The sequence below is a fragment of the Salvia splendens genome, chromosome 22, assembly GCF_004379255.2.
Source record: "Salvia splendens isolate huo1 chromosome 22, SspV2, whole genome shotgun sequence".
NCBI lineage: Eukaryota > Viridiplantae > Streptophyta > Magnoliopsida > Lamiales > Lamiaceae > Salvia > Salvia splendens.
This window is the reverse complement of record NC_056053.1, coordinates 16,635,041-16,662,387: the sequence shown is the minus strand read 5'-3', so window position 1 is coordinate 16,662,387 and position 27,347 is coordinate 16,635,041. Positions and strand designations below refer to the sequence as shown.

At 37.0% G+C, this 27,347-nt stretch overlaps 5 protein-coding genes across 5 annotated transcripts; 3 read left to right on the top strand and 2 right to left on the bottom strand.

Annotated features, from left to right (window-relative positions):
* Positions 1-410: 410 nt before the first annotated feature.
* Positions 411-2,799, top strand: LOC121786310. The gene is made up of 3 exons (XM_042184918.1): positions 411-1,088; positions 1,908-2,093; positions 2,284-2,799. Exons 1-3 carry the CDS (start codon positions 624-626, stop codon positions 2,566-2,568), a joined length of 936 nt encoding a protein of 311 aa, XP_042040852.1. The 5' UTR covers positions 411-623; the 3' UTR covers positions 2,569-2,799.
* Positions 2,800-4,780: 1,981 nt separating this feature from the next.
* On the top strand, positions 4,781-6,162 carry LOC121786509 (CASP-like protein 2B1). Its single transcript, XM_042185144.1, has 3 exons — positions 4,781-5,087; positions 5,172-5,304; positions 5,720-6,162. Exons 1-3 carry the CDS (start codon positions 4,870-4,872, stop codon positions 5,957-5,959), a joined length of 591 nt encoding a protein of 196 aa, XP_042041078.1. The 5' UTR covers positions 4,781-4,869; the 3' UTR covers positions 5,960-6,162.
* A 5,361-nt stretch (positions 6,163-11,523) lies between these two features.
* LOC121786824 (glutamic acid-rich protein-like) lies at positions 11,524-12,403 on the top strand. The gene is made up of 2 exons (XM_042185439.1): positions 11,524-11,529; positions 11,921-12,403. The coding sequence occupies exons 1-2, from the start codon at positions 11,524-11,526 to the stop codon at positions 12,401-12,403; spliced, it is 489 nt and encodes a 162-aa protein (XP_042041373.1).
* A 6,952-nt stretch (positions 12,404-19,355) lies between these two features.
* Positions 19,356-22,341, bottom strand: LOC121785848 (pentatricopeptide repeat-containing protein At4g16390, chloroplastic-like). Its single transcript, XM_042184317.1, has 2 exons — positions 20,152-22,341; positions 19,356-19,786 (listed from the first exon to the last, which is right to left on the bottom strand). The coding sequence occupies exon 1, from the start codon at positions 22,257-22,259 to the stop codon at positions 20,166-20,168; it is 2,094 nt and encodes a 697-aa protein (XP_042040251.1). The 5' UTR covers positions 22,260-22,341; the 3' UTR covers positions 19,356-19,786; positions 20,152-20,165.
* A 3,236-nt stretch (positions 22,342-25,577) lies between these two features.
* LOC121785945 (pollen-specific leucine-rich repeat extensin-like protein 1) lies at positions 25,578-27,143 on the bottom strand. Its single transcript, XM_042184435.1, has 3 exons — positions 26,985-27,143; positions 26,826-26,907; positions 25,578-26,522 (listed from the first exon to the last, which is right to left on the bottom strand). Exons 1-3 carry the CDS (start codon positions 26,997-26,999, stop codon positions 25,789-25,791), a joined length of 831 nt encoding a protein of 276 aa, XP_042040369.1. The 5' UTR covers positions 27,000-27,143; the 3' UTR covers positions 25,578-25,788.
* Between the last annotated feature and the right edge of the window lie 204 nt (positions 27,144-27,347).

Below are 27,347 nucleotides of genomic sequence, written 5' to 3'. Positions count from 1 at the left end.
AGATGGATAGTCTCATGATAATTAATCATAGCCTCCTCCTCCAACTAAAATAATCCTACAATTTAATCCTAAATGGAGAGTATCATGATGATTAGATGACCCATTACTAAAAAACAAAAACACTTATATCTCTACTTTATTCTCTGTATTACTTTATTTATTTCATTAACACATAAAATAAAGTTACATAAAATTCTGTGCTTCCAAAAAAATGATATCTTTCTTGACACGAAGAGAGTATCACTCTAAAATGCTGAGTTAATAATTAGTTAATAATTGCCACACCATCATAGAAAAAGTATAATAATTGATAAAATAATTGTAAAATTTGCATCCTATCTTAATTTAATTTATAGATTTTAAAAAGGATGGAACAATCTTGATTTATTGCAATTTGCCCTTCACTTAAATAAAACCCTTAATTCCAACTGGCATATTTAGACTGACCCCCTAATTAATTTCCCCAAAAAACATTAAACAAATTCAGACATTAACGTGCTATGTTTCCTTGGACTTTCTTCACTCCTCCAACAAGGAATCAAATCCACCGTCGCAGATATCTATTTCTCTCTCTCTCAATCTCTCACTAATCCACACACCAAAATAATCTCCGGCAACCCAAAATGTCAATGCATGGCAAGACCGATTCGGAGGTGACGAGCCTGGCCCCGTCATCTCCGAACCGGGCCGTGTACTACGTGCAGAGTCCCTCGAGGGACTCTCACGACGGCGAGAAGACGACGAATTCGTTCCACTCGACGCCGATCCTGAGCCCCATGGGCTCCCCGGGGCGCCAGTCGAGGGACTCGTCCTCGACCCGCTACTCGGGCTCCCTGAAGCCTGGGTCGCAGAAGTCGAGCAACGGGTCCCGGCGCCACCACCACCACCACAAGGGGGATGAGAAGCAGTGGAAGGAGTTCGACGCCATCGAGGAGGAGGGCCTCCTCGACGACGACGGCGCCCGCCGCGGGGTCCCGCGCCGGTGCTATTTCCCGGTGTTCGTGCTCGGATTCTTGGTGTTGTTTTCGTTTTTCGCTTTGATCCTGTGGGGCGCCAGCAGGAATCAGAAACCTAGAGTCACCATGAAGGTAACTACTTTAACGTTTCTGAATTAGAAAATGTGCAAACAATATATAATTGCGATCGCTACTATAGTAGGATACAATAGAAATCATTTAATTTAAATGTGAAAAACATTTTATAATTGTGTATAGATGTGATGTGATCTTTAATTTGTGATTAATGGCATTCATTAATTTGTCTTGAATTGGTAAATATGAGAGCAATTTGTTGGTATTATGGTGAGATCTGGTGTTGCAATACATCATTGAATTGACCATTTTGCTTAGATTTATAGTTGACCACGTGAAATGGGTAACCAACTACTTCATTCGGTGGAAGGTGTCTTACATCAATGAATCATCTTAATTTATTCAGTTGAATTTTGATCTGCTTATTTTTATTTAGAATTATTTTTTTTTAGAAATACTGTAATTTCCAGTTAATAGTACAAGTCGAAATTTTAGACCACAATTCATTTGTAAGTCAATTAGAGAATATATTTAGATATTATAGAAATGAGTATATGTATATGTGAATTTGTGATATTAAATAGATCAGGCCCAGTTCCCATTGAGCATGTGCTAGGGCCCAAAATTCTAGGTAGGCACAAAATAATGCATGCTTCTACATTTATAGTTATAATATCTAAATGGGAAAATTTTAATTTAGCCCATATTTAATATACAAAGGAGTGGACCTTAGTTCGGTCTAATCTATTAAAGATAGCAACATTTCCCCCCTATGATTCACTCTTTTTTATTTTGTTTATTTATCATGGCTCACATATTTGGTGTGAAAGTGAAACTAAAATTTCAAATTTATAAAAAAATTGAATAATTTTGCAGAGTATATTGTTCGAGGACTTCATGATCAATGCAGGATCCGACGCATCAGGTGTGAGTACCGAAATGGTAACGATGAACTCCACAGTGAAACTCGTGTTTCGTAACAAAGGAAAGTTTTTTGGAGTGCACGTCACGTCTTCGCCACTGGACCTTACCTTCTCTCAACTTCCTATTGCCACCGGAGCCGTAAGAACTTCTCCTCTACCCCATTTATTACTCCATAATCTTTTAGGTCAAACTGTCGGAAAAACTATAAAGTTTGAACAAATTCTGGCCCGTGTCACAGACCTTAAAAAATAAGTCAGAAAAATCACGAATATTCGCAATTAACTATTCCGCTAGGCGAATTTTAGGTGAAATTGTATCTGACGTGCAGATAAAAAAGTTTTACCAATCGAGAAGTAGTCAAAGGACAGTGAGTGTGATGGTGAGAGGAAGCAGCATTCCGTTGTACGGAGGTGGTGCGGATTTGGGCAGCAAAGAAGGGAAACCGCTCATGCCAGTTCCACTTGCTATGAATTTCACGGTTCGGGCCCGGGCTTACATATTGGGCCACTTAGTGAAGCCCAAATTTTACAAAAGAGTCCAATGCGCTGTCGTTTTGGACCCAAAGAAAATGAACGTCGCCATATCTTTGAAGAATTCATGCACTTACAATTGAGAGAAGGGGAAAAATAGAAAATATTTTGGGATTGAGAGAAAGTCATGGTATTATACGAGGGCGGCGGAGAAATGTTTGGTGCATCTTTCCGGCGCCGGCGAAGGGAAGAAGATTACTTTTAATAACTTGCATCTCTTGATTAATTTTGTTTGTGGGAAATTTGTGGTTATTATTATTGGAAATTGGTGGGATATGTTTTCTTTTTTATGGGTATAGTTGAATTTTTTATTAGTATGTTATGATATGATATGATGGACTTAGTGGGGATTTTGCATGTTTAATTCCCATTTAAGGAAATCATTTGTGATTTGTTAATGTTGTGACAGAATAGAATAATTGTGTAATCAAGACAAACATAAACGTAAAGAGACACAGAATTTACGTGGTTCACCAATCCACAGGCAGGAAATGAGAACATATTGTATTCAGATTGTTTTTAGAGTGTCTACAGATTACAGAATTATGTGTCCTACTCTCATATAAATAGGCACACATGATATATTATCCCAATTCGGAAACATAATCCTATCCCAATTCGAAAACATGATCTATACAGATTCAAGGCATATTAACTGTTAAGTTAATATATAGAATGTAATTATGAAATATAGATAAAAGACACTACGTACATGAAGAAAAATATGACCCTAGGTCTAGATAATTTATATAATTTGAACTAAATAATATAAAAATATATAGTAGTACTAAATTAAGAAGTGCGCCGACAAAAAAGAGAGTGGGAATGGGATGCGTAGCCATATATATCATTATCATATCCGAAGCCCACTCTCGAATCCTTGCCCTTTCTCTCTCGGGCTGCCAAAACCGCAATACCACATTTCTCTCATTAAGTTCCCTTTTATAGCTCATTGTTTTTGTTCCATGCTACTCACTATGCCCCCTCGTAACATTGCAGCAAGATCTGCCCCTCCATTGCCAACTGCGCTATGCCCCTGCCGGCAGCCCCTTCGTAACATGTTATGTAGTATGTCCCAAGAGTGTCTAACAGAAACACAATTTTTATGAGTTCCTTTTTGGAGGAACTACTCAAGCTCAATGGCACATAGTTATCATTTACCATAACTTAACACCTTGACATTGCAAATGAAATCTTGTGATTTAAATGACAGTTAATTATATCTAAATACAATAGTTACTTAATTAAATTTGTTTTGTTATAAGAGAATAATGGGTTTCAATTTATTATTTTTGAGAAAAATGTTTAATGCTCCATATATACGTTTAGGGTATACTAATTAAAGAATTTATTCCTTTAAGTTTGTGAGCTCTTACTTCGGTAACTTTAGTTCAAACCAAGTCTTTAATTAAAATTCAAACTTGAATGTAGCAATTCTCGATTTCATATTTTCATTTCATATATAACAACTATACTATTATATATTGAGGAGGAATTTGCGGCAAATTCACGAACTCATATTTTATGATATTCAAATAAAATATCGGATTAATTCAAGTATCCAACCCATAATTGCTAGTATTTTATTTATGAATAATGCTATGCTGCCACATTATGGCCAGCCATAAATTAATTAAATAACAAAAAAAAATTCAAATTTTTGGTTTAATACTACTTGATTTTACTTTTATATCATCTTCATTATATGTTGCTCAACATGTTAGTGTTGCTCTTTCGTAGTTTTTGCTCAACTTATTACTACTGTCATTTCTTGATTGTTGCTCAACGTATACAGTAATTCGTGATATTAATGTGTTTTACGTAATGGAATTCAAAGATAAGTATCAACTCACAAGTCCATTCACACACGTATAAGTTTATATCGGTAATTCTAATTTTTATATACATGTAAATGAATTAAATTAACTCTTTATGGCCGGCCACATTATGGCCATTTAGCATCACTCTTTATTTATTTATCTGAGTATTTCATTTTCTTGGAAGCAGAATCCATTGCTCCTTCCCAGAAAAGCAGCGATGAATATTAGGCATTCGATTTTAAATGCTGTATCAGATACCCGAAAATGACTCTTGCTTCAGTCTCATATTAATTTGTCTGTCCCATTTAAAACAATTCTTTATTAATTTAACCAGCTTCGTAGCCACGTTACATGGCAATCCGATAGCCCTTCTAGCACACTCCATCATCATCATCTAAAATTTAAATTGGCCACAAAAATAATACAGTAATACTTCACTTATATTTATACATTTAAAATAAGGGCTTGTTTTAGGTCTATATAAGGTGGAGGAAATTAGGTAGTTGAGACAATAGCTGCTTCTGTGTAGTGTGTGTATTTTGTTCGTCTTCATTGAAAAAGATCATGAGCTATCTCGGTGTGGGTGTGAGTCCTGGCAATGTGCCTGTTTACACTAATTTGAAGGTGAATGAGAAGAGAGTGAGGGTTGGTGAACTAGTATTGAGGTTTATGGTCTGTGCTTTCGCAGTTGTTTCGGCTCTTCTTGTTGGAACCGACTCACAAGTTAAGGAGATCTTTGGTATCAGGAAGAAAGCCAAGTTTACAGATGTGAAAGCTCTTGTGTTAGTTCCATCTTACTACTATATTTTCTTTTTTGAGATTTTAATTAATTATTCCCTATTAATTTTTGTGATTTTGTTTTGCAGTTTCTTGGTGATAGTTAGTGGTTTAGCTGCAGCATATTCACTAGCCCAAGTTGTTAGGTGTGTTTTGAGTGTGATGAGAGGGGGTTTGCTTCTCAACAAGCCCTTGGCTTGGGCCATTTTCTCCGGTGATCAGGTATGCAATCGATTAGTTTTGTATGATAGTTTCGCCAAATTCTGATTTTGCATACCAGCTTTAAAATCCGACTATGAATTACCAAACTATTTATTGGACGTCAACCAAAACGTCATCATATTTAGGAAGCGAAACAACATCATTGTCATACTAAATTGAATAATTTCATTTGATCATTTATGATTTATATTAAGCCATATTAGACTCAAAATCTTGATTGATTGCAAAATAGAAGAAATCAATAATTTAATTATATTTTAGGCTGATTTTAAAATTGGTATGCAAAATCAGAATTTAGCGAAAGTTTAGAAATTTACAGGGAAATCCCACTCATGCATGCAAATGAGAATAACAAAAACATATAGTGCTTGTATAGAGATAATAACATAAATATTGTGTATGATCATGTGGTCAGGTGATGGCATATTTGGGCGTGTCTGCGGTGGCAGCGGCTGAGCAATCGGGGGCGCTGGCGAAGTTGGGGCAGCCGGAGCTTCAATGGATGAAAGTATGCAACATGTACGCCAAATTTTGCAACCAAATAGGTGAGGGGATTGGTGCTGCTCTGCTGCTCAGCCTCTCTATGATATTCCTCTCCGCCCTTTCGGCTTTCAGTCTCTTCCGTTTGTATGGCCTCAATAAACCTAAGAAATAAGCTACAATTCCCGAGACTAAAGGTCTCGGATTCAAGTCCATTTTAATGTGGTTTTTAAATTTATGTTCATTTACCAATAAAAAAAATAGGGTACGGCTATACTATTTTATTCTGTCTATTAAAATATATCAAGTGAATATGTTGTAATGATTAATTATCCAGTTTAGTTTGGTTGTATAATAAAGGGGATTTGTTTTGTGGTTCGTTATGTTTGTCTGTTGAATTTTGTTACAAGGACTAGGAGAGGTTAATCGCACCCCCACAATATATTGTCTCCCTATAACTATAATTAGTATCACTCAAATTTATAAACTTATAAAATAATAAAATTATACTATGAATTTATCCAGTTAATAAATCAATAATTATTTTCAAGAACATTTATTATTAAATAATTTTTTGTTACATACTAATATATAATGATTAGCATTTATAATAAAAAAAAAAAGGAATTTGAAAAAGATCATACACCGCATTTTTCAAATTAAAATAATCAAAATTATAGTATGATATAGTATTAAAAATTCTAAGTTAAATGTTAATCACGATACATTATATAATGTCAAATTTTATTTTGTAACAGGATATTATAAAATGATAAGGTTATAAGTTGAACACCGTGGAATACAGAAGATTGTAAGATAGACTATCTATTAGCGAAAAAAGTACTCCACCCGTTCGCAAAAAATAGTCTTATTTTATCATTTTGGAATGTTAACAAAAAATAGTTCCATTTCCAAAAATATAAAGTTTCTCTCTCGTACTTTTATTATTTTTTCTCTTCTCTTTTATACTTACCCACTTTTTCTCTCTTCTCTTTTACTTTACCAAATTTTTTATTAAAATCCGTGTTATCCACAAATGAGACTATTTTTCGTGGATGGACGGAGTAGGAAAACTTACAAAGAAATTAAAACAACAAGATTAATTTATACCTATATAAAACCAGTCTTGTTTATAGAATTTGACTTGTCTATTATATGTGTATAATATGTGTAATTTAAGGATAATAATAATATTATAATCTTATGAATTTCTCTATTATTTTCAAGTTAGTGAGAAAACCTTTAAATTGTGTAAGTAGTACTACTGGTAATACACTATCCACTGCTAATTACAATGACAAATGAACAAAACCAATTGAAATTTGAAAGTAAAAAATCAAGACACCAATGAAAAAAACAGGCACTTAATTTGGTGGAAAATTATGTGCCAACATATGTCGAAGGACCGATGATAATTTAATACGAAAATACCTGTGCTCATCCTGAACAATTCTAGAATCGATAATAGGAGCACTAATTTGCGAAACAATAAAACAAAAAATAATACTAAAAATGAAGTGGAACCAATCTAGAAAAGCAAGTTGGCGTTACACGTGTGCAACTAGCTATTTAAGTGCATGCATGCATGCAGAGAGAGTTTAGAGCATGAATAACGCTTGGGGCCGGGCCGCATCTCGCGAGTCCCGGCCCGTCCCGCGCGTTGGAGGAGGAGGCGGCACGGCTTGGGCCGGTCCCCGTGCCGCGATCGCGGCCTGGTGTCCGTCCCGCGGCCCGGCCTGGAACGGGACAACGTTATTCGGGAGCCGGGCAGCATCCGCGAGTCCGGGCCCAGCGTTACACGCTTCTCGGCCCGGGCCGCAACCGATTTTTATTTTTTATTTTTTTAAATTCGAATTTTTTTTATAAATACTACTCCATTTTCATACACATTCAACTTCACATTCAACTTCAAATCCCTTTTTATAATTCTAAAAAATGCCTCCTCGTCAAAGAATATTCGAAGATCAATTGACCCAGGTGTTAGGCGAGGCGCTGCCGGCAATCCAAGAAGAAATGAACAACGAAGTTGAACGCTTCCAAGCTTGGAACGAAGAACAAACCCGGGTACCACGTTCCCGGATGTATATTCACTGGGACCGTGAAGCAGCTGCGTTGCGGCTTTTCACGGATTATTTCTCAAGAGATCCGCGATGGAGTGATCAGATGTTCCGTCACCGGTTCCGGATGCGGAGGCCTTTGTTCCTACGCAGTTGTATCTCGTGACATGTATTTCGGCCAAACTACCGATGCTGTGGGCCGGCAAAGTATATCGACGTTGCAGAAATGCACGTATGTCATTCGTCAACTCGCTTACGGAACTACATCAGATATGTTCGATGAGTATCTCCATGTAAGCGAGCCTACTGGACGGGAGTGTCTCGCGAGATTCTGTCGGGCAGTCATCGAAGAATTTAAGGATACGTACTTGAGAAAGCCAACGACCGCCGACGTTAGGAAGTTGGTCGACATGCACGAGCGGGTCCACGGCTTCCCGGGGATGCTTGGAAGCATCGACTGTATGCACTGGCAGTGGAAGAATTGTCTAACGGCTTGGAGAGGACAATACACTAGCGGGCACAAGGGCACACATCCGACGATTGTCTTGGAGGCCGTTGCCGACCAACGATTGTGGATCTGGCATGCCTACTTTGGTGTCGCGAGGTCCAACAACGACCTCAATGTGTTGAACGAGTCTCTATTGTTCAACGACTTGTGTGCCGGGCGCGCACCGAACATAGAGTTCACGGCCAACCAACGTCGGTATAGTATGGGGTACTATATGGCAGACGGGATCTACCCTCGATGGCCCGTGTTCGTGAAGACTATCACAGCTCCGACAACCGATCGGAGGGCAATGTTTGCCCGAAGGCAAGAGGCGGCTCGGAAAGATGTCGAGAGTGCATTCGGAGTCCTCCAAGCGCGGTGGGCTATCGTGAAGGGAGCGGCCCGTGGTTGACAGCGGTCACACATCGCCGACATCATGTATACATGTATCATAATGCATAACATGATCGTTGAGGACGAGCAAGTTAACGTCACATCGTGGAGCGACGATCCGCTCGCCAGCACCGGGAGTGACTACGTTGTCACCGAGCCGCCCGTGCAGGGCCTTCCTCCCGACATCCGCAATGTCATGGCCCGTTCAGCTGCGATGCGCCAAGAGGAACAACACACTCGCCTCCAAGCCGATCTAATCGAAGAAATTTGGACTCGCACCAACGTTTTCCAGCATTGATGTTATGTTTTTATGTATTTTATTTTCAGTTTTAAAATTTATATGTTGTAATTTTGCAGTATTCGGTGAAATTAAATTTTCCGTGTTATAAATTTCCGGCATTTTTTATTTTATGTTTAAAATAGGCTGGAGTTGTGAATAGTGTCATTTATTAGTTGCGGCCCGAGTTGCGGCCTGCAGGGTTAGAGGCTTCTCAGGCCGGACCGCAACTGTAGATGAATGATGACGTGGAGGGGACTTGGGGCAGGAACTTGGGACGGGATTATTTATGCTCTTAGAATCCAGAACACCAAAATGTAACCACAAAATGTGGTGGCGGCTCATCTCGGTAAGGAACAATATTTCCAACTATAAATAGCCCAGTCATGACTTTTGGTTGACCACGAACACTCATTGAATTACTCCAATATTTGAGTTGTTATAAATACGGAGGTCAATCTAACCCGAAATCCGAGGGTTGACTCGAATAGCTCGGTAAAATTAGTGGGTTAGGGCTGTAATTTTGTAACCCGAATGCAAAACGGGCTAAACGGGTTGACCCGGATGGGTTGCGGATCGGCCTGATGGTTGCAACTTTTAATTAAAAAATACTACTCCCCTCCGTCCCACCACAAGTGATGAGTTTCTTTTAGGCACGTGATTTAAGGAAATTATATGTATTGCGTTAAAGTGGAGTGAATAAAGTATGAGAAACGAAAAAGTAGGAGAGAGGAAGATAGAATAAAGTAAGAAGGATGGAAAAAAGTAAGAGAGATGCAATAAAGTAACAGAGGGAAATTATTTTATTTTTTGCTAAAGAGGAAATCAATCACTTGTAGTGGGACAACCCAAAATAGAAAGTTGATCACTTGTGGTAGGACGGATGGAGTATTAAGTTTTAGGGTTTTTTGTATTTTTGAATTTTATGTGGCACAATCATTAGTCTTAGTAAATTTCATTCTACACTTATCTACTCGATCCCACAATATCAACTTTCAATTTCCACCTTGACTCATTTTTCCATCCTCTCATAATCTGCCACTACTTACCATCACCAAAGCCAATCAAGACAAAATTAAGAACTAACCCATCAAAATCTCAACATATTTATCATTTTAATAATGATTCATGTAAGATATGATTTTTAATTTTCATAAAAAAATAATTATGAACAGTGCCAAAATAGTGACACGAACACAAGCTTTATTTTATGTTGTAGTTGATCGAGATGAAAAGCTTCTTTCCAACTATTATTGAAGAAAACTATGAGATTTTAAGATTTTATATGATTCTAAAACTAAGAAGAAAAAAAATAATATCTAAAATTTAAAATCATTTTATAGAAATAAATTTTGATACAAGAGATTATTTTCGAAAGGTTTTAGGCCCGAATAGCCCGATGGGTTAGGATTGAAAATTTATGACCCGAAAAATTTATAACCCAAATAGCCCAGTAACCCGAGTGGGTTGGCCCGAATCTGAACGGGTTAGCCCAATTGACATCCCTAGTTATAAATATTGAGGCTATCACATAGTAGTTAATTTTTTATTATAATTTGAAGGAAGAACAAAATTTATAGCACTATATAACAGATTTCCTAAAACAACATTATTATAAATTGGAGTGATAATGGGCTACTTGAGGAAAATTATTCACCCACTAAAATATGATGAATACCAAACAATTTTTATGGATTCAAGCTCCAACAAATTGGAGGAAGCAAGGTTAAAACTTGGACAGTGAAAGATGTAGAAAGAGAGAGGGTTGTATGCTAGGCAATGCATAAATTGTAAGAGTATTTATGGGTACTCATGAACACCATCGGAGGATTGAGGTTGGTGTTGCAAATTCTACTAAGCTTAGTAAAGGTGCATTCTAGTTATTAGGGGTTGTTTTTCTGGGTCATATTATATCTGCTCAGGCTATTAGAGAGGAACAAAAGAAGATTGAGGCGTTAGTGCAGTAATATAAAAGTAGTATATACTATTATCATGTTGTAATAATAAAATTCTCGATGTCACACTTTCCTATTTAGTTTGTCCCATAAAAGGTGTCACATTTCTTTTTTTTAAAAAAAGTTTCCTATCACATTGATATAAATATACTATTTTTTTTCTCCACTCAACTCACAAAATAACATCTCCTAAAATTCCGTGTCATTACCCAAGCGTGCCATCTATTATGGGATGGAGGAAGTAGCATTTTTATTTTAACCAATCTTATTTCTCTCCGTCCCCTAAAAGTAGAAATTCTTTCCTTTTTAGTTCATCCTCTAATAGAAACTTCCCTTTTTAGGAAATTTCTTTATCTCTAATGAGGTATGATCCATTTTTCACCAACACGCTTTTCTTTCTCTCTCTTACTTTATCTATTTTACATTAAAGCCCGTGTTGTTTGAAAGTTCCTTTTTTTGGGGAGTATATATCTCGGAGTGCTACAACAAATTTACTTAAAGTAACTAAAGCATATCATCTTTTATTTTAAATTTTCTTCAAGTTTCAATCTTGGCCATTGCCTATCAATCATGGAGGTAAAGCTACTAGAATCATAATATCTAAAGTCGCACATGCATGCTACAATCAATCAAATTGATCCATGGAAAAATCCAGTCCCCAATAATTATGGTCACTCTTTTGCTATATATACCCCTTTAGCTTTTCTCCCTTGTCTCCACCACCAATTATTCAAACTAACCCCAATTTCTTTCTCCCAACCCTACCACTGAAAAAACAAACTAATTTGGAGAGAGAGAGAGAGAGATGGACCAGAGCCACAAGGATGCAGACTACTACTATATCATTGATAAGCCAACCAACCAAACCAACAATTTCTACCTCAAAAAAACACTTCAATTTCTTGTCCCAATTTCCATAATTTCTTTCCTAGTCTCCTATTTCTCACTATTTTCCATAATATTTCAGTTCTACTCCTCCTCCATATTTCAATCTCTTGGTGAAAGAAAATGCATGTTTTTACTCTGCAACGGCATCCTCGCATTTTTGGCCAAAAACCTCAACCTCAACACCTCAGCCCGAGACAATTTCGACCGCGAAGATTGTCTTTTTACCGTCGAATATGATCATAATTCGTCGAATGCTTCTGAAGTTCCAGAGGAGATAGAAATAAAGGTTCAAGACGACCGCGCCTCTCAGAATGCCGCGGATGAGATCATAGAGACTGAAATAGTGTGCGAAGATTGGAACGAAGATGAAGATGAAGATGGAGACGAAGACGATGAAGATGAAGATGGAGACGAAGACGATGAAGAAAGTGAGCCGCCTTCGGTGGTGAGCGATATGAGAGTTAGCACGGAGGAGTTGAACAAGAAGTTTGATGAGTTTATTAGGAAAATGAAGGAGGAAATTAGGATTGAAGCTCGACAGCAATATTTGATCGTAGTGTAGAAGTAGAAATGGGACAATCTTTATTTAGATTAAATAAAATTTTGTAGAGCTTCTCCTTGGAATTAGGTGATAGTACGCACCTTTTCGAAAAATAAATAAATCAGTCGTCTCGGTTTTAATGTGTCACTATATTTTTTGGACGTTTTTTTAACACTCGATTATCTTAATTTCTTGCGATTTTGTGATGTAGCACTTTTGCTTTTATCGTTTTTTAAAGTTGGAACAATTCGAATCATATTACACGTAGAAGTGTCTCATTGCGCAAGTTAATTCGTCACAAAACAGCTCAAACCCCCCCTCCTCTCATTTTGTTTTGTCATCAAATGCATATAATAAAATCATTTATTGTGGAATTAGACAAATTAACAATATTTATATAGTAGTACTATTTAAATTTTTATTTGAAAAATACATTACGAATTTAAATAGCAATATCATATGTTTTACGTGATAGGTGGCTAAAATATTTTCATGAGAAAGAGAGAGAGTAGTGAATATTTCTTTCTAGATGTATTGGTTGAATAAGTCATCTCCCATCTTATATCAGCTCTTAGATGAATTCATTAGGAAAAATACTTTCAACATATATAGTCCCTACAGATAAAAGTAAGAGCAATTTAATCAATAGCAAAAATACTTTCAACATATATTGTCCCTACAGATAGAAGTTAAGACTAATTTAATCAATCGATACACCAACAAAAAAATCTTAGTATCTTCTATCATTTTAACTGTTTTCTTTGTATAATATCTGGATTGTAACTCATTCCAACAAAAAATACTAATACATCCCATAACATCATCTCTTAATTAAAAGCTTAAAATTGCGCACAAAATTTTCACAACTAATTAACATCCCCAAAAAGTTGCACACCATATTCTTCTTATTGAGGTTTATTCAAGATCTACATTTTTTTTCATTTACTCAAACGTTTTCCATTTATTTAGCCTTACTACGGTTAATTCAAGCTGGAAAACAATTCTATGAATGGAGAAAATATTAATAATTTATGTCCCCCTTAAAAAAGTTGAACACAATGGCATGTGGAGTATTGAACCTCGTCCGATTATCGAAATATTTTAAATATCAAACATCATCCACTTTTTATCCATGAAAGTAAAAAACACGGATGTGGGTCCGGATCCACTTTTATTACTTTTTTACTCTATGTTTTTAGGCAAGAGCACAACACCCACGTCCATGCTCTTCCGCAAGAACATGCTCAAGAGTCTCACCATTCTATTATTCAATTTAAATAAAAACATTTCCACAAAATTAAAATGCATTAAAAATATCCGGAATACTATTACAAATTACAAAAAATAAAAATTACATAATTAAAATACTAAAAATTTAAAATTACATAATTAAAATACTAAAAAATAAAATATACATAATTAAAGGCTAAAAATACCCCCGTGGAAGACTATTCCTCTGGCTCTATCCCCAATGTTCTTCGGAGACCCCGTATCATTGTCAAATGTGAATCAAGTTGCTCGGGGGTCATATTTGACCTATCGGCCAAATTGAGTTGGGCCAAAAGGGTCCACAACAAGTTGGTGGGGGGTTGAGGTGGCACAAAGGGAGCGGGGGCGGATGGAGTCGCGGCACGACGGCGGTTGGTCGTCGCCTTCTTCCTTCCTTGAGGCCGGCGTTGGGAACTGCTTGGGCCAGCGTCGGGGCTACCCAAATTAGCTCCAGCGAGCTGGCTAGCCACCTCATCCTCGCCGGCGTCGGATAGGGATACCGACCTCGACCGTTTGCTGGAGGAGCTGGAGGAGGATGATACGCTCCCCCTATACTTCGGATGCACACGCACCTCCTGCCAAGCACTGAGGTACTTGAACGGTTTGTCATTTTTGGATTGGTAGGTCGCCAAGGCGCCACTGATGATGTCGAGCTCGCTCCTACCGCTCCCCGCCGATCGCTCTTCCTAGAGGTAATACCCCTGGAATTTTGGATTTCTTTGTTGGCTCTGAATATAGCATTGTGCACCATACTCTCATTGCGCTCGATGGTTCCAGCCAGGCGGTTTTCATTGTACCGGCGAGAGACGCGCCACCAAAACCTATCCCCGCTTTGGTTCGTGCCTATCTCTGGATCTTCGGAGATAATCAAATAGGCTTTGAATAATTGATCCATCTCCGACGGAGTGTACGGGGTGCGGACACCACGAGGAGTATGAGTAGGAGTAGGAAGATGAGGAGTTTGAGAGTCGCCGCCGCCGCTCCCTCTCGATCTGGGTTCGGGTGCCCACCCGTATCTCCCATCGGGTAAGGCCGGTAGCCACCCGGAACTTGAGAACCTTGGGTTTGAGCAGGGGCCGAAAATTGCGTTTCCTGACTAGGAAATGGTTGTGAGCCAAACCATTCGTGCTTCCAACCGCGGGAGTCGAAGGGGTGATCGTCGGAGTCGGACATTTTTTTTGTAAGTAAGAGTGAAAGATTGAGAATTGATAAGAGAATATGAGAGAATTTAGATGAGAATTTTGTAGTTTGGTGTGAAATTTTTGGTGTGGAAGTGGGAGTATTTATAGATGAAAATGTAAATTTTGGGAAAAAAATTGAAAAATAAATTAAAAGTGGAGAGAAAACGGATATAATTTATTGGGAAGTGGGAAAATATTTTTTTTATTTAATTCGGATTTTAAAAATTAAATCCGATTTTTTTAAAAAAAAGAAAAACGAAATTGCCAACGGCATTGCTGTTGGCCAATCAGGCACCGCCACGTCAGCTGCTTAGCGGCACGGACGCCGTCCTTGCCAGCGAGCACCGCTGCGGATGCTGTCCTTGCCAGCGAGCACCGCTGCGGATGCTCTTAGTACATTGAATTGACTTAACAAATATCACATGTGACATCTAGGTAGCTAACCAGCTAATGTAGCTTGTCACGTTTCACTGTGGTAACATTACTAACGGACCCAAATCAAACAGCAAACTCCAAACATATATTTTCGCTCGAATATCCACAAATTCATCGATAGGACTTTTTTGATTGCTCTTTTGTGGAAAGTTTATCACTTATGATTCTTGAATTGCATGAGAAAAAAAAAGTGGATCGATCTAATTCAGATAACATAATAAAAGAATACAATAAGAAATGTATGAGTCAACAACGGATCCGAACATGCCATTTGTCCCCGGCAGACATCAGAAACATACCAAAATGTAGATCCAACTTTTGAAATAATAATTGTAATTGGTAGGGACAAGTAGGTGTGAATATCATGGGCATGGGTCCGCTACCTATTTTATCATTCTTAAGCAAAATCTTTAACAAAATGAATAGAGAATGTTATTCCATTAGCAATATTTTGTGTAATTATACCATCTTAATTAGATCGGGCATGGACAAACTCTAGTATCCTAAAAAAGTGAACCTTTAATGTTGAGTAGTCCTTGAATAAAAAATGTGCAGCTCAGGTGGCATTTCTATCGATTAATGATCAAGAAAATCAGTAGCAGTATTAGCTTCCCTGCGTCACGTATTGGCTGATAAATTGTGCATGTTGGGTAGTTATTGGGTCAATCCGATATCAGTCCAACCCAATAAGGATAAACCCTAACTGAAGCCAAAATATCGGGTTCTTATTGCGTCCCAACCCATTAACTTTGTGCGTGTTCGTGTTGGATTTTCGTGTCATGTCCAACATTGTCAGCATAATCGTTAACATTAGTATGTTACGATGCAATTTAGTTCGACAATACACGATAATGACCTGAACGTGGTATTACACAATAAAATCTGATATAATAATTTTATTTCGTAATGAGTAACCTGAACCTAACCCGAGGGTTCTTATTAGGTCAACCCGATAAGGACCCAAACCTAATAAGGCTTGTATCAAACCCATTATTAACAAACGTGAGTTTCGTTTTCCATTAACAATACTTCATCATCTCTCTATTTATCTTTTATTTTATCAATTTTATTTTAAAACGGTGTGTTGTCGACTACTTAAACTATATTTAGTGAATGAAAAACTCATGTAATCATTACCACTTGATGTGCGTGTGAGTTTGTGAATGCATTTGAGTTATTGATATTTTTCTGTTTAAACTTCCTCACTATTTGAGAAAATTGACGTTAGACAAAGTTAATTATTTGTTGGTCCACAAATGGATTTCCAATTTCTGTTTATGCATTATTACTTTTACATTTAATTTGGGACCAACCCTATCAATGAAAGACTAGGGTAACAATCATATGCAACGACATTACAACTTCAATAAATTATCAAAGTGCGGCTGTCAACCTCCCCTGCAAATCAAAAATTCCAACAAAGATTAAAATAGTTGAGTCACCTTGCTAAAATATGACTCGTGAAAATTTTGAAATTAAATTCTAATGAATAACATCATAGATACAATATTATTAATATATTCTCTAAAAATTAAGAAATTATAAAAAAGTTGTATAAATTCCCGAGTATACCTATAAATTCTAAATTTTGAGTTTAGATAAAGAAGTAAATTAAACATTATTCCTTTTTACATTATTATCCTTTATAATCATAATGTAACACGTACATTGTCTTTTTTCAGTTTTAAGAAACACAAATTAGCTAAACCTCTCTTTAATTTGTAGTAATAGTTAGTACTCCATTATATGATATATGGTGGGGGATAGTTTTTGATAATCACCTAGGTAGCCATGAGTGTCTCTTCACAAATAGAAATGCATGATGATATATAAAAAGACATATAGTAATAAAATTCGACAAAGTTGAGACAAGTGTTGTGGTGCAAGACCATGAAATTATCCGTACGCAGTTGTAGTCTAACATGAATAGATTGATTTTCCCATTATTGCCTCAATCAATTGTGAACCTATCTTCATCACACACAAATTGAACTAATCATGATGGGGAAGTACTGGCTTGGGCACAAGACAAATATATTCACTCTTATGATCACAAAAAAAGTAAAAATAAATAAATAAATAAATAAATAAATAATCAATTGAAACAGTTCCCTCAGGTGTCTCTAGAAATACTGTTTGTGTTTCTAAGATTAAATATCGACCTTAATTTATCTTGCATTTTATTATTGGAGCTCAACAACGTACAGTAGAGCCAGCTAGATTGAGAATCATGGAGTGGGTTTGGAGAGAATAGTATAAGGCAATATATCTCACAAACATATTATAGTAGAGTAGTATTATTCATATGTTTTTCAAATTTCATATCTTTTTTCTCTTTAGTAGATGCTTGATCGATCAAACTGAAACCAATAGATTGGCTAAGCAACATTGGAGTCCACATTTTTGACTCGATACGAGTTTTAAGAAATGTAAAAGAAATTGAGTTGAAAAAGTTGCATCGAACATTTAAAATAAAATTATAATTTAATTAAAAGTACATCAAGTTACATTCAAAATTTTAAAAAGTGACTAAATTTTTAACTTTGAAATTAAGGGGGAAAAACCAAATCTGAAAAGGAATTGTCTAAAATATGATTAATATAATGATGAAGGGATTGCATTCAAAGCCACAAAAAATTTTTTGTTTAGTACTTCAACCACATCACGCGTATAATCCATCGGGCACACTATTAATGATTCCAACCCATATCCATATCTTGGAGTAATAAAGAAATTTTAGGATAAAAAATCAGTTAAATTAGGTATTGAGTGTATTTTAATTCTCAATTTTAATTTTTTTAAAAAGTTTTGAAAATGGGAGACATTTCAAACTTTCACAACATTGAGAATTTTTTAAAGGAAAGATGTTAAAATTAGAGTCACAAAAACATGATTAAACATAATCCACTTGAAATTGAGACAAACAAACTCGTCGTTCTATCATAAGATTAATATCAAACGGGCACATATCAATTTTTTCACAATGTTTAAATACATGATTAGCCCTTAATTAAATAATTGTGGGTAAACGCCGATGTTTTTTTTTGGTAGTATCAAGATCATAACGTTGGGTTTTGTACAAACTCCAATTCTAGTTACAATTAGAGAATGATCAACCTAATAGAAAATAGAATGCGAATAATAAAAGACCAATACAAAAAAATAAAAGACTGAAAAAATCATGAATAATAGATTGTATTATGCTCAATTTATTTATTTCTATTGTCACACAATCTTTTATAAGCTCCAATTCTAGTTACACGTGAAAGATATTCCATAATTCTCCATTGATTGATTGTTGCCTTTAGTGAAATCTTCTTTCCAACACAACCAATTTCTGAAGCTTTACATTTGGCTGTTACAATACATAAATCTAAAACACTTGCTACAAATATATATCAATGAATTAACATAAGTGGTCAAATAATCACATTTGGTTATAATTCATGAAATAAGCGTCTTTGTTAGTAGTTTTCGAGAAATTCAGCATGCTGTCCCGTTACGTAATCCAATAACGCTTCTCCTTCTTTGTCACCGGAGAACTCGGGCAAATTTATTGGCGATATTCGGGCTATGACAACTATAGCCACCAAAACCATAGCTGTGGAGAGGAGAAGAGGCCAAAAATAATTGAAAATTGTAGAGAGCAAAGGAGTTGAGGTTGATAAAACAAGTGCAAGGCTCAAAGATGCAGCAATGGATGCAATAAACATGTTTCTGTGCTGCATAAGCTTCGCATACATCTCCATTTCAATCTAGTTTTGTGAAGATTGTTTGCATTTAAGAAAGTGGATACATATTTATATGATGTACTATGTTTTAATTATAAGGTAGCATCTGTTATAAATATTCCTTGTCTCAAAAGTTTGGCTATTACTATTCCAATCTTGGTTCATGAAAAGATGCTTTGCCATCTTTTTCTAATTGGTTGCTTAATCATTCAGCAACCAATAACTTAAAACTTTTCTTTGTTCTAAATTTATAACAATATTTTCTTACTACTAATTTACCCACAGATTTTACACCATCGATAATTACCGAGAGTTTACCAATAAACATTGTCAACCATACCGACACACCACTTTTAATAACATATGTACTGATTTATTATTTATTGCAACAGATCATCTACTAATATGTACATTCTCTCTGCCAAGCCTGTGAAAATTCCAGAACAAAAAGTGGAGCAATGCTATGCAGCCATCCATGGAAAAGAGCGTCCCAAATCTACAGCTCTGGAATCGCAGCCAACGACGGTGTCCACCTTCTTGATCGTCTGAGCAGCGATTGCAGCATCATGTGTCTCAACTGCACCTCCTCCGCCATTAGCCTCTGCAACTGCTTCTTGCTCACCACTATCTTCACTCTTTCCGGTAATTGGATCATGCTGCTGCCGTGCTTCCGTATCAGAACCTCAACCTCATCTGTCCGAGACGACAACTTTTTCCTCGAAGCTCTAATGTAGTTCCCCATTTTTCAATTAACTACCCCTTGAAATGACCTCAACTTATATATACTTCTGCAACATCATACGTGCACACCACCACATTTATTACTACTATATGTTATCATTTTTCTTCAAACCCAAATGAACTCAACCGACTGATTATTAAAAAATCATATCTTTAAACCAAAATTATAAATTATACAAAAAGTACTCTTAAAACCAGTTTACAATCAGTCAAATTCTTGCAGCAACATTCCCTGAATCAAGAATATTTTATCGCAGATGACTTTGAAACTGGAAAGTCAGCTAATTTATTATACATAGTTGACATTCTAATTTCAAACAAAGTAAAAATTAGTTCTTTGTAAAAACAAATTGGAATTTAACATCAACTTAACTTCCCCCAATTACTTATGGGGACTGTGTAAGCAGATTACCAGCTAATGGAAGTCTAGTAAGTAGCGGATTGCCTCGACTGCAGCCATGACATCGCTGCAGCCTTTGTCGTCAAAAACCAGCCAATCTTGTCTGGCGTCTCATGAAATGGTGCTTCAAGTTCCTTCAGATGTGGCTCGAACGTCCCTGCCAGGCCTCTCTCAGAAAACTTGTGCTTCCCGTGTCCAGTGTTGATCCCGAGCAGCTCTGGGAACTCCTCTCCGTTTTCAAGTGCCTTCGATAGATCCTTCACCCAAACATGCAGTGCAGTCAGTGCTGCACCGAGAGAAAGGCTCTTCAAGTGCAAAGACCACTGCGTTGGAGTCCTTGACATGATATCGGTGTATATTTCAAGTGAGAGGCCGAGGTCTAACAGCTCACAAGCTCTCTCCAGCTGATTTAAGCTAACACAGAGATCAATCAAGCAATTGCAGTAAACTTTTTTGACATCGGTACCAATAGATTGCAAGAGCTCGCCAACTTCCTTCCTGAAGATTTCCCCATCCGTTGTCTCTTCATCAATAACGAGATTTACTATGTAACCAAGCTTCGGGTGAGCCTTCTCGATGCAAGCTTTCAGCTTCCCAAGTTCTTCCTTCGGTGCTTGAGTCATTACATTGAGTAGACTACCAGAGAATCGCGCATCAGGAACTATTCCCGAGTCCAACATCTGATCAAAAGTCCTCACAACATCATCAATACGGCCAGCTTTCCCGTAGCACTGGATCATGGAGGTCAAGATGAAGATGTTAGCCTGAAAACCAGCCTCCAACATTTCTTTCAGCGTGGCCTCAGCCTCCTCGACTTTCCCACTGCAAGAATTAATTGTGATCAATGAAGCATATGTCCAGCTATCTGGCTTGCATGTCCCCGAACTCTTCATATCCTCAAAAATCTCAGCAGCCTCATCAGTAAACCCAACATCAGCACAAGCCGACAACAGCGTATTATACAAAAGAACACTCATCTCCAAGCCATTCTCTTTCATTTCCTTATAAACAGCAATCGCATCTATGCCATATCGAGCCCTACCATATGCCCTAATCAATGCAGCATAAGTTCCCCAAGTCGGCTCAACTCCATTCTTAACCATCTGCCTATAAATAGTCTTCGCCTGCCACGGCCTCTTCGCTTTCCCCATAGCATCCAACAGCGCGTTATACACAGAGGCATTGGCCTTAACCCCCAACGCCTTCATCTCCTCGTACAAATTCAAACATCCATCATAATTACCCTCCTCCCTATAGATTCTAATCAAGGTGGAGAAAGTAACGGGATCAAGACGCCATTTCTCACTCCTCGCCCGATCATACATGCTCAAAGCAACGGCCACATTGCCCACTCTTCCGTACACATCAATCATCACCGAACAAGTGACCTTATCCGGCTCACACCCAAATAACGACATCTTCTCAAACCACTCGACCGCCTTCTCAGGCAAAGACGACATCCTAGTGCAGCTAATGATAGTCGAGAACGTAAAGTTATCAGGCTTAACCCCCCTCTCAAGCATCAAACTGAATAAGCCCTCTGCCTTGCCCAAATCCTTACACTTCCTAAACACTTTCAGAGTCACATTATACAAAACTACTTCTCTAATCACCTTCAACCTCTTCAGAAAGTAATCAAGCACTAACGGCGCAGTTTCGCTATTCGACATGTTGTTCAAAATAACCACAGCTACCTTCTCTTCTATCTTATCCCCAAGAACATCTAGCACTCCTGAAACAGCATCGTCTAATGGAGCGCAGGAATTTAAAGATTCCGCAATTTGCGGTAGAGAAGCGTACCTAATCGAATTGTGAGATTTTTGCATCAATTTTGAGGCATTGGGGTTTTTGGGATTGACCCAAACGAACGATTTGGATGGAGAAACCGCTTTCTGGGTTGGGATTTCGGAATCTTGAGGGATTGAATTGAGGAGTGGCTCTTGCAGTGAGAGTTCAGCGGAGATGTGAAAGGAGGGTTTTGGGCGGTGGAGGTTGGGAGGAAAGTTGAGATTTTTGAGGGTTTTGAGATGTGGGAGCTTAGGAGGGGAGAGGGAGGTGAAGAATAGACTTGTTTCGGAGAAGAGGGAAGATGAAGGCGGGGCGCTGAGGTTGTACGCCATAGCTTCCAGTAGTGTTTGGGGTTTTGGGGAAGACAGAAGAGGGGTCTTATCAGTTGAGAAGAAAACGGATTCACATAGAAGCTAACTAACGCAGTTTAAATAAAAAAAAAACTTCACTAAAATAAATAAAATACAAATTCTATAAGTTAAAATTTTAAAAGTAATTCAGTACTAGAATGCATTGGTGTGTCTCCAAACATTTTGGAAAAGGTCTATGTGCAAACGCTTGGAAATCGATCGTCAGACACACCTTGAGCTGGGTGATTGAAGATGACAGTAGATCTAGAAGTAGAAGCAACATGTTTATATAGTGAGTAATGTTTTTTCTTCATCTTCGCCTATGATGTTATGCATTATAATATGCATACATGGTGACGAAGATTATCGTTCAGAACCACTAATGTACCTGGCCTTTCACTATCGCCCAATGTGATTGAACAACACTGAATGCACACTTGACTTGTTTCTGCACCACCTCTTTCCTTTCAGCGAACAACGTCTTCTTCGGAGTTGTTGGACTCTAATATGTATTCCTGTTAGATCTGTGATTTCATCGATCCAATCCATTAGCTGTTTAACTGGAATTGTCGGTCCTATTTTTAAAACATTAACTAATGACTATCAGTTTCTAATTCATTTTATACAAAGAAGCTATCATAATTCGTCAAAAAATATCTCTTAAATAAGGAAAATGAGTCTTAGTAAACTAGTACTACTATATAGAACTAATTAGGAATATTGACATCTAATATCAGGAAATTTTCAAAAAGTTGGGTTTTTCCCACGAACTTTGAAATTGACAAATAATATCACGAACTTTACCCTGAGTTTGATATTTCCCACCAATTAAAAAATTATGGCTATATTAAAGGATTGAAGAATAAATTTGGAGAGTGTGCTTCAAGAAAAACTATTCTCAAAGATTGAAAAACTTGAAGCTCTCGAAGTTGTTTTCAAGAAATTACGAAAAAAATTCGTATCATGATAATATTTTCCGGAATTTTTTTCATTGGTGGGAAATAACAAACTCGGGTTAAAGTTCATAATATTATTTGCCAATTTTAAAGTTCATGGGAAAAAAAACTCAACTTTTTGAAAGTTCCAAGATATTAGGTAGGGGTGTGCATTCGGGTTTCGGTTCGGTTTTTTGCCAAAACCGAAAAAACCGAATTTAGTTCAAAATTCAAACCGAACCGAACCCGAAAAACCGAAACCGAAAACCGAACTTAAAAACCCGAAAAACCCGAAAAAAAAACCGAAAAACCTGAAAAAAAATAAATATATATTTATATATGTGTACTTTATTTTATTTTATATATGCTAATAGAATATTTATATATAATATAAAATTAATAATACATATAATATATATTATATAGTAGAATATATTAAAAGAATATATATATATATATATATATATATATATATAAAATATAATATATTACATTAATAGAATATATATATAATTCGGTTTTTCGATTTTTCGGTTTTTTTCTTCGCCCGAAACAAACCGAAAAACTGAAATTTTTTTATTTTTAAAACCGAACCGAACCGAACCGAAAAACTGAAAAAACTGAACCGAATTTCAAAATTTCGGTTTGGTTCGGTTCGGATATTCGGTTTCCGGTTTTTTGCTCACCCCTAATATTAGGTGTCAATATCCAACTAATTATGAGAAAGACGTGAAAAGAAGGCATTGGAAAGTGCATTAAGGAAAATGATAATTAGTATGATTTATGAATGCATTATATATTGATTTATTTTTTGCTTTTGAAGCACTAACACTTTGTTAGGCCATCCACAACGCCGTGCCTATACCGTTCCTAAACCGTTCCTTAAACTACTATTTGCGGGCCCCACTGTACTTTTTTACTCCATTCCTTAACTAAGGAACGGAACCTGCAACCCTCCGTTCCTTAGCCGTTTAACAGTTCCTTAAATTACTATTCATTCAATTTCATTTCTTATTTTTATTCCAACCCAATTCAATTAAAACAAACACACTTTATTAAAAAACACACAACATTAAAAAAATTACAACTTAAACTTAAAAAAATAAAAAACATTCAATTAAAATAAAAAATTTAAAAAAATTAATTTTTTTTAAAAAATAATTATTGCGTCAGCAGGTGACGTGTCCCACTCGCGGGCCGGCGAGTGGGACTCACGCATGCCGCGGGCAGCGCCACGTCGCCGAAGCGCGTGGCGGCACAGACCGTGCCGCGTTTCGTTCCGTCGGCACCCGACACGGAATGGGAACGAAACCGGGACGAAACCATGCGCCGCAACGCGTTCCGAGGCGAAACCGTTCCGGCGAAACGACACACGGAACGCCGGCGGCCCGCGTTGCGGGTGCTCTTAAAAACATCCTGAGATTCATTTTCTAGACAGTCTTCGTACGTCGTCTCTCCAATGTCGCGTATAATTAAGGGTTGTGAAAAATGCTGTGTGCAGAGTACACCCAAAATGCATACTTTTGCAATTCATTTTATTAAGTTAAATTAGTAATAGTAATTTGAATTTGACTTGTACTTTCCATTTTTCAAGTCATTTTATTTTTCTGACAATTTGATAAAATGAAAGTGGAGTAACTTAATATAGAATGACGTTTTTATATCCTATTTCAAATGCTAAATACTGGACATAAACAATTAGTAGTAAATATTTAAGATATTTGTCCTTAAAAGTCATGAATTGGTTCAATTTTAGTATTTTCTATTAATTTTAAAATTTATCTAAAATATTACAAATTCTGTATAGTTATGTAGTACTATGTTATTTCTAAATCCAGCCTGAATAAGATATTTTTAGCAAAAACTTATTCTACTTGAAAATTCATGAAACATTTGTACTTAATAAATTAGACGACTATTAAAGTTCTTGGCTGGCAAGTACGAAAAAAGCCACGTACGTATAAAGTGAAGTTGATTTAGTTGTGTCAAATATGATTATAAAAAATTATGTACATCATCAGATATGAGAATTGACCTGCCCTAGAAAATATCAAACGAAAAAAATATTTATGATGTTTTAAAGCACTTTTAATATTAATGGAAAACACGAATTTTTTATTAAAATTCATTATTTTAATTAGTAACCAATATCCGATAATATACTTATAAAAGAAATTGCATAAATTCAGCGAACAATTTAGAAGTCCAAAATTTGTTACTCATCACATAGCCGCCGAATAGGGACGACGCATGACACCCTGACTTTGTCAGCATTACCAAGGCATGAAAATGAACTCTCATCTCTCATACAATATGAGCTGTTTTCAATTAATTAAAAGTTAAAACTAATTAAATGCACAAATAATGACAAAAGGTCATCAATGATTAATGACAACTTTTTATTAATACAAAAAGCAAAAGCAGAAAAAGAAATTATACCATCAACTTTTACAACCAGAGATTGCCCACCGACAACTTACATTAGTCTTATTTTTCTCTCTATAAACTTTATTTAATTTCACTATATTTTTATCAATATGATTAAAAACAAGACCAGAATGGCATTAATTACACCATTACATGATAGTGCAAGTTTGAGGGTTTTCATCACTAAAGTAGTTATCTCTATTCACATGATGCCCATGTTGATGCTGGGCTACTACTCCACCCCCATACCCGAACCCGTGCCCTTGCCCGTACCCATATCCATCGTAAATTGGCTGCGGCGGAGGTGGGAATCCGTACCCGTGGTAATACGGGCCGGCCGGATAAGCGTCTTGGCTCGGCCTGACATAGGGGAATATTGACGGAACGCCGTGGACTAGGGCCGGGCCGGGCCCGGGCCCCATCATCTGCATTGCTGCCGGCGGCATCACAGCCGATTCGGGCATTTTTACCGGTTCGGGCTTTCCCAGAGGCGGCACTCCGCCGTCTCCTTTCGGCTTTTCGGGCCCTTTGGGGGTATCCTTGGGCTTTTCCGGATTGTCCTTGGGCTTCTCGGCTTTGGGCTTTTCGGCCTCTTTGGGCTTTTCCTTAGGCTTTTCGGCCTCCTTGGGCTTTTCCTTAGGCTTTTCGGCCTCCTTAGGTTTTTCCTTAGGCTTTTCGGGCTCCTTGGGTGTTTCTTTGGGCTTGTCTTTGGGCTTTTCGGGCTCCTTGGGCTTGTCGGCGGGCTTGAGGTCTATAATCTTGATGCTTTTGATGGATTTTCCACCCTTGCAACATAATTTGTCACGGATCCTTTCCGGGCTACAACACACCACTGTGATTTTCACTTCGTTCTTCTTTTCATCATACACTTGGTCCCTAATTTCTTTTGTTTTGTCACAAAAAAAGTACATTTTTGTAGTTAGAATATATTAGGTCCAAATCATCCCACCTCCTAAAAGAATTAATTAGAAAATGTACAATCAATTGACCCTACCCTACTTTATTATTATGAATTTTTTTTGGAAAGTGTCTTAATAACAAAACTGATATGTCTGTTCAGGTGTGCATCGTCAGAACATATATTTGGGCTAATTCAAGACAAGAATGTATTAGAATCACCGGTACAAAGTGGGTGGGTTTGAAAAGCATATATATGTCTCATAGAGAGAGAGAGAGAGAGACTGACGGGGGAATTTACAAAGAGTTTTTCTGATCTTCTTGTAGCAGCATGGACATTGTAGATCAGCCTGTAGCACCATTAGAGTCACCTGATTCACACAAATAAATGGATTAATTCATTTGCATAATTTCATCTAACTGATGTGGCAAAAAGGGAAAGGCATACCTTCTCAGTTGCCATGGCTTTGGTTTGAGCAATGAATTGAGAGAAACTTGTAGAGAGAGAAGGAGAAGGAGAGAGAGGGGATGCCTTTGCAAATGGAAGTGGGCAGTATGTAAAGGGAATGAATGTGTGAAGAAGGGCGAAAAGTGGGGGCGGGCCTAGTTGAACAAACAAACACCAAATGAAATTAGTAGGAGAGAGAAAATTCTATATATTGCTGACTCTTTACTCTGTGTGTGCATGTGCTGGCATTGCTTTCCATACCCACAACCCACCTTCCAATATTTTCGTTTCTTCCATTCCTATTTTTTTTTATTTGCATCAAATTTCACTTTTTCGGTAAAAAAAACAATGGATGATTTAATT

Coding starts and splice junctions, on each gene's coding strand:
- LOC121786310 (XM_042184918.1), top strand. CDS start 624: ATGTCAATGCATGGCAAGACCGATTCGGAGGTGACGAGCCTGGCCCCG. Junction 1,089..1,907: donor AACCTAGAGTCACCATGAAG/GTAACTACTTTA, acceptor ATAATTTTGCAG/AGTATATTGTTCGAGGACTT. Junction 2,094..2,283: donor TTCCTATTGCCACCGGAGCC/GTAAGAACTTCT, acceptor TCTGACGTGCAG/ATAAAAAAGTTTTACCAATC.
- LOC121786509 (XM_042185144.1), top strand. CDS start 4,870: ATGAGCTATCTCGGTGTGGGTGTGAGTCCTGGCAATGTGCCTGTTTAC. Junction 5,088..5,171: donor ACAGATGTGAAAGCTCTTGT/GTTAGTTCCATC, acceptor TTTGTTTTGCAG/TTTCTTGGTGATAGTTAGTG. Junction 5,305..5,719: donor CCATTTTCTCCGGTGATCAG/GTATGCAATCGA, acceptor TCATGTGGTCAG/GTGATGGCATATTTGGGCGT.
- LOC121785848 (XM_042184317.1), bottom strand. CDS start 22,259: ATGGCGTACAACCTCAGCGCCCCGCCTTCATCTTCCCTCTTCTCCGAA.
- LOC121785945 (XM_042184435.1), bottom strand. Junction 26,523..26,825: donor AACTCTTTGTAAATTCCCCC/GTCAGTCTCTCT, acceptor ACAAAACAAAAG/AAATTAGGGACCAAGTGTAT.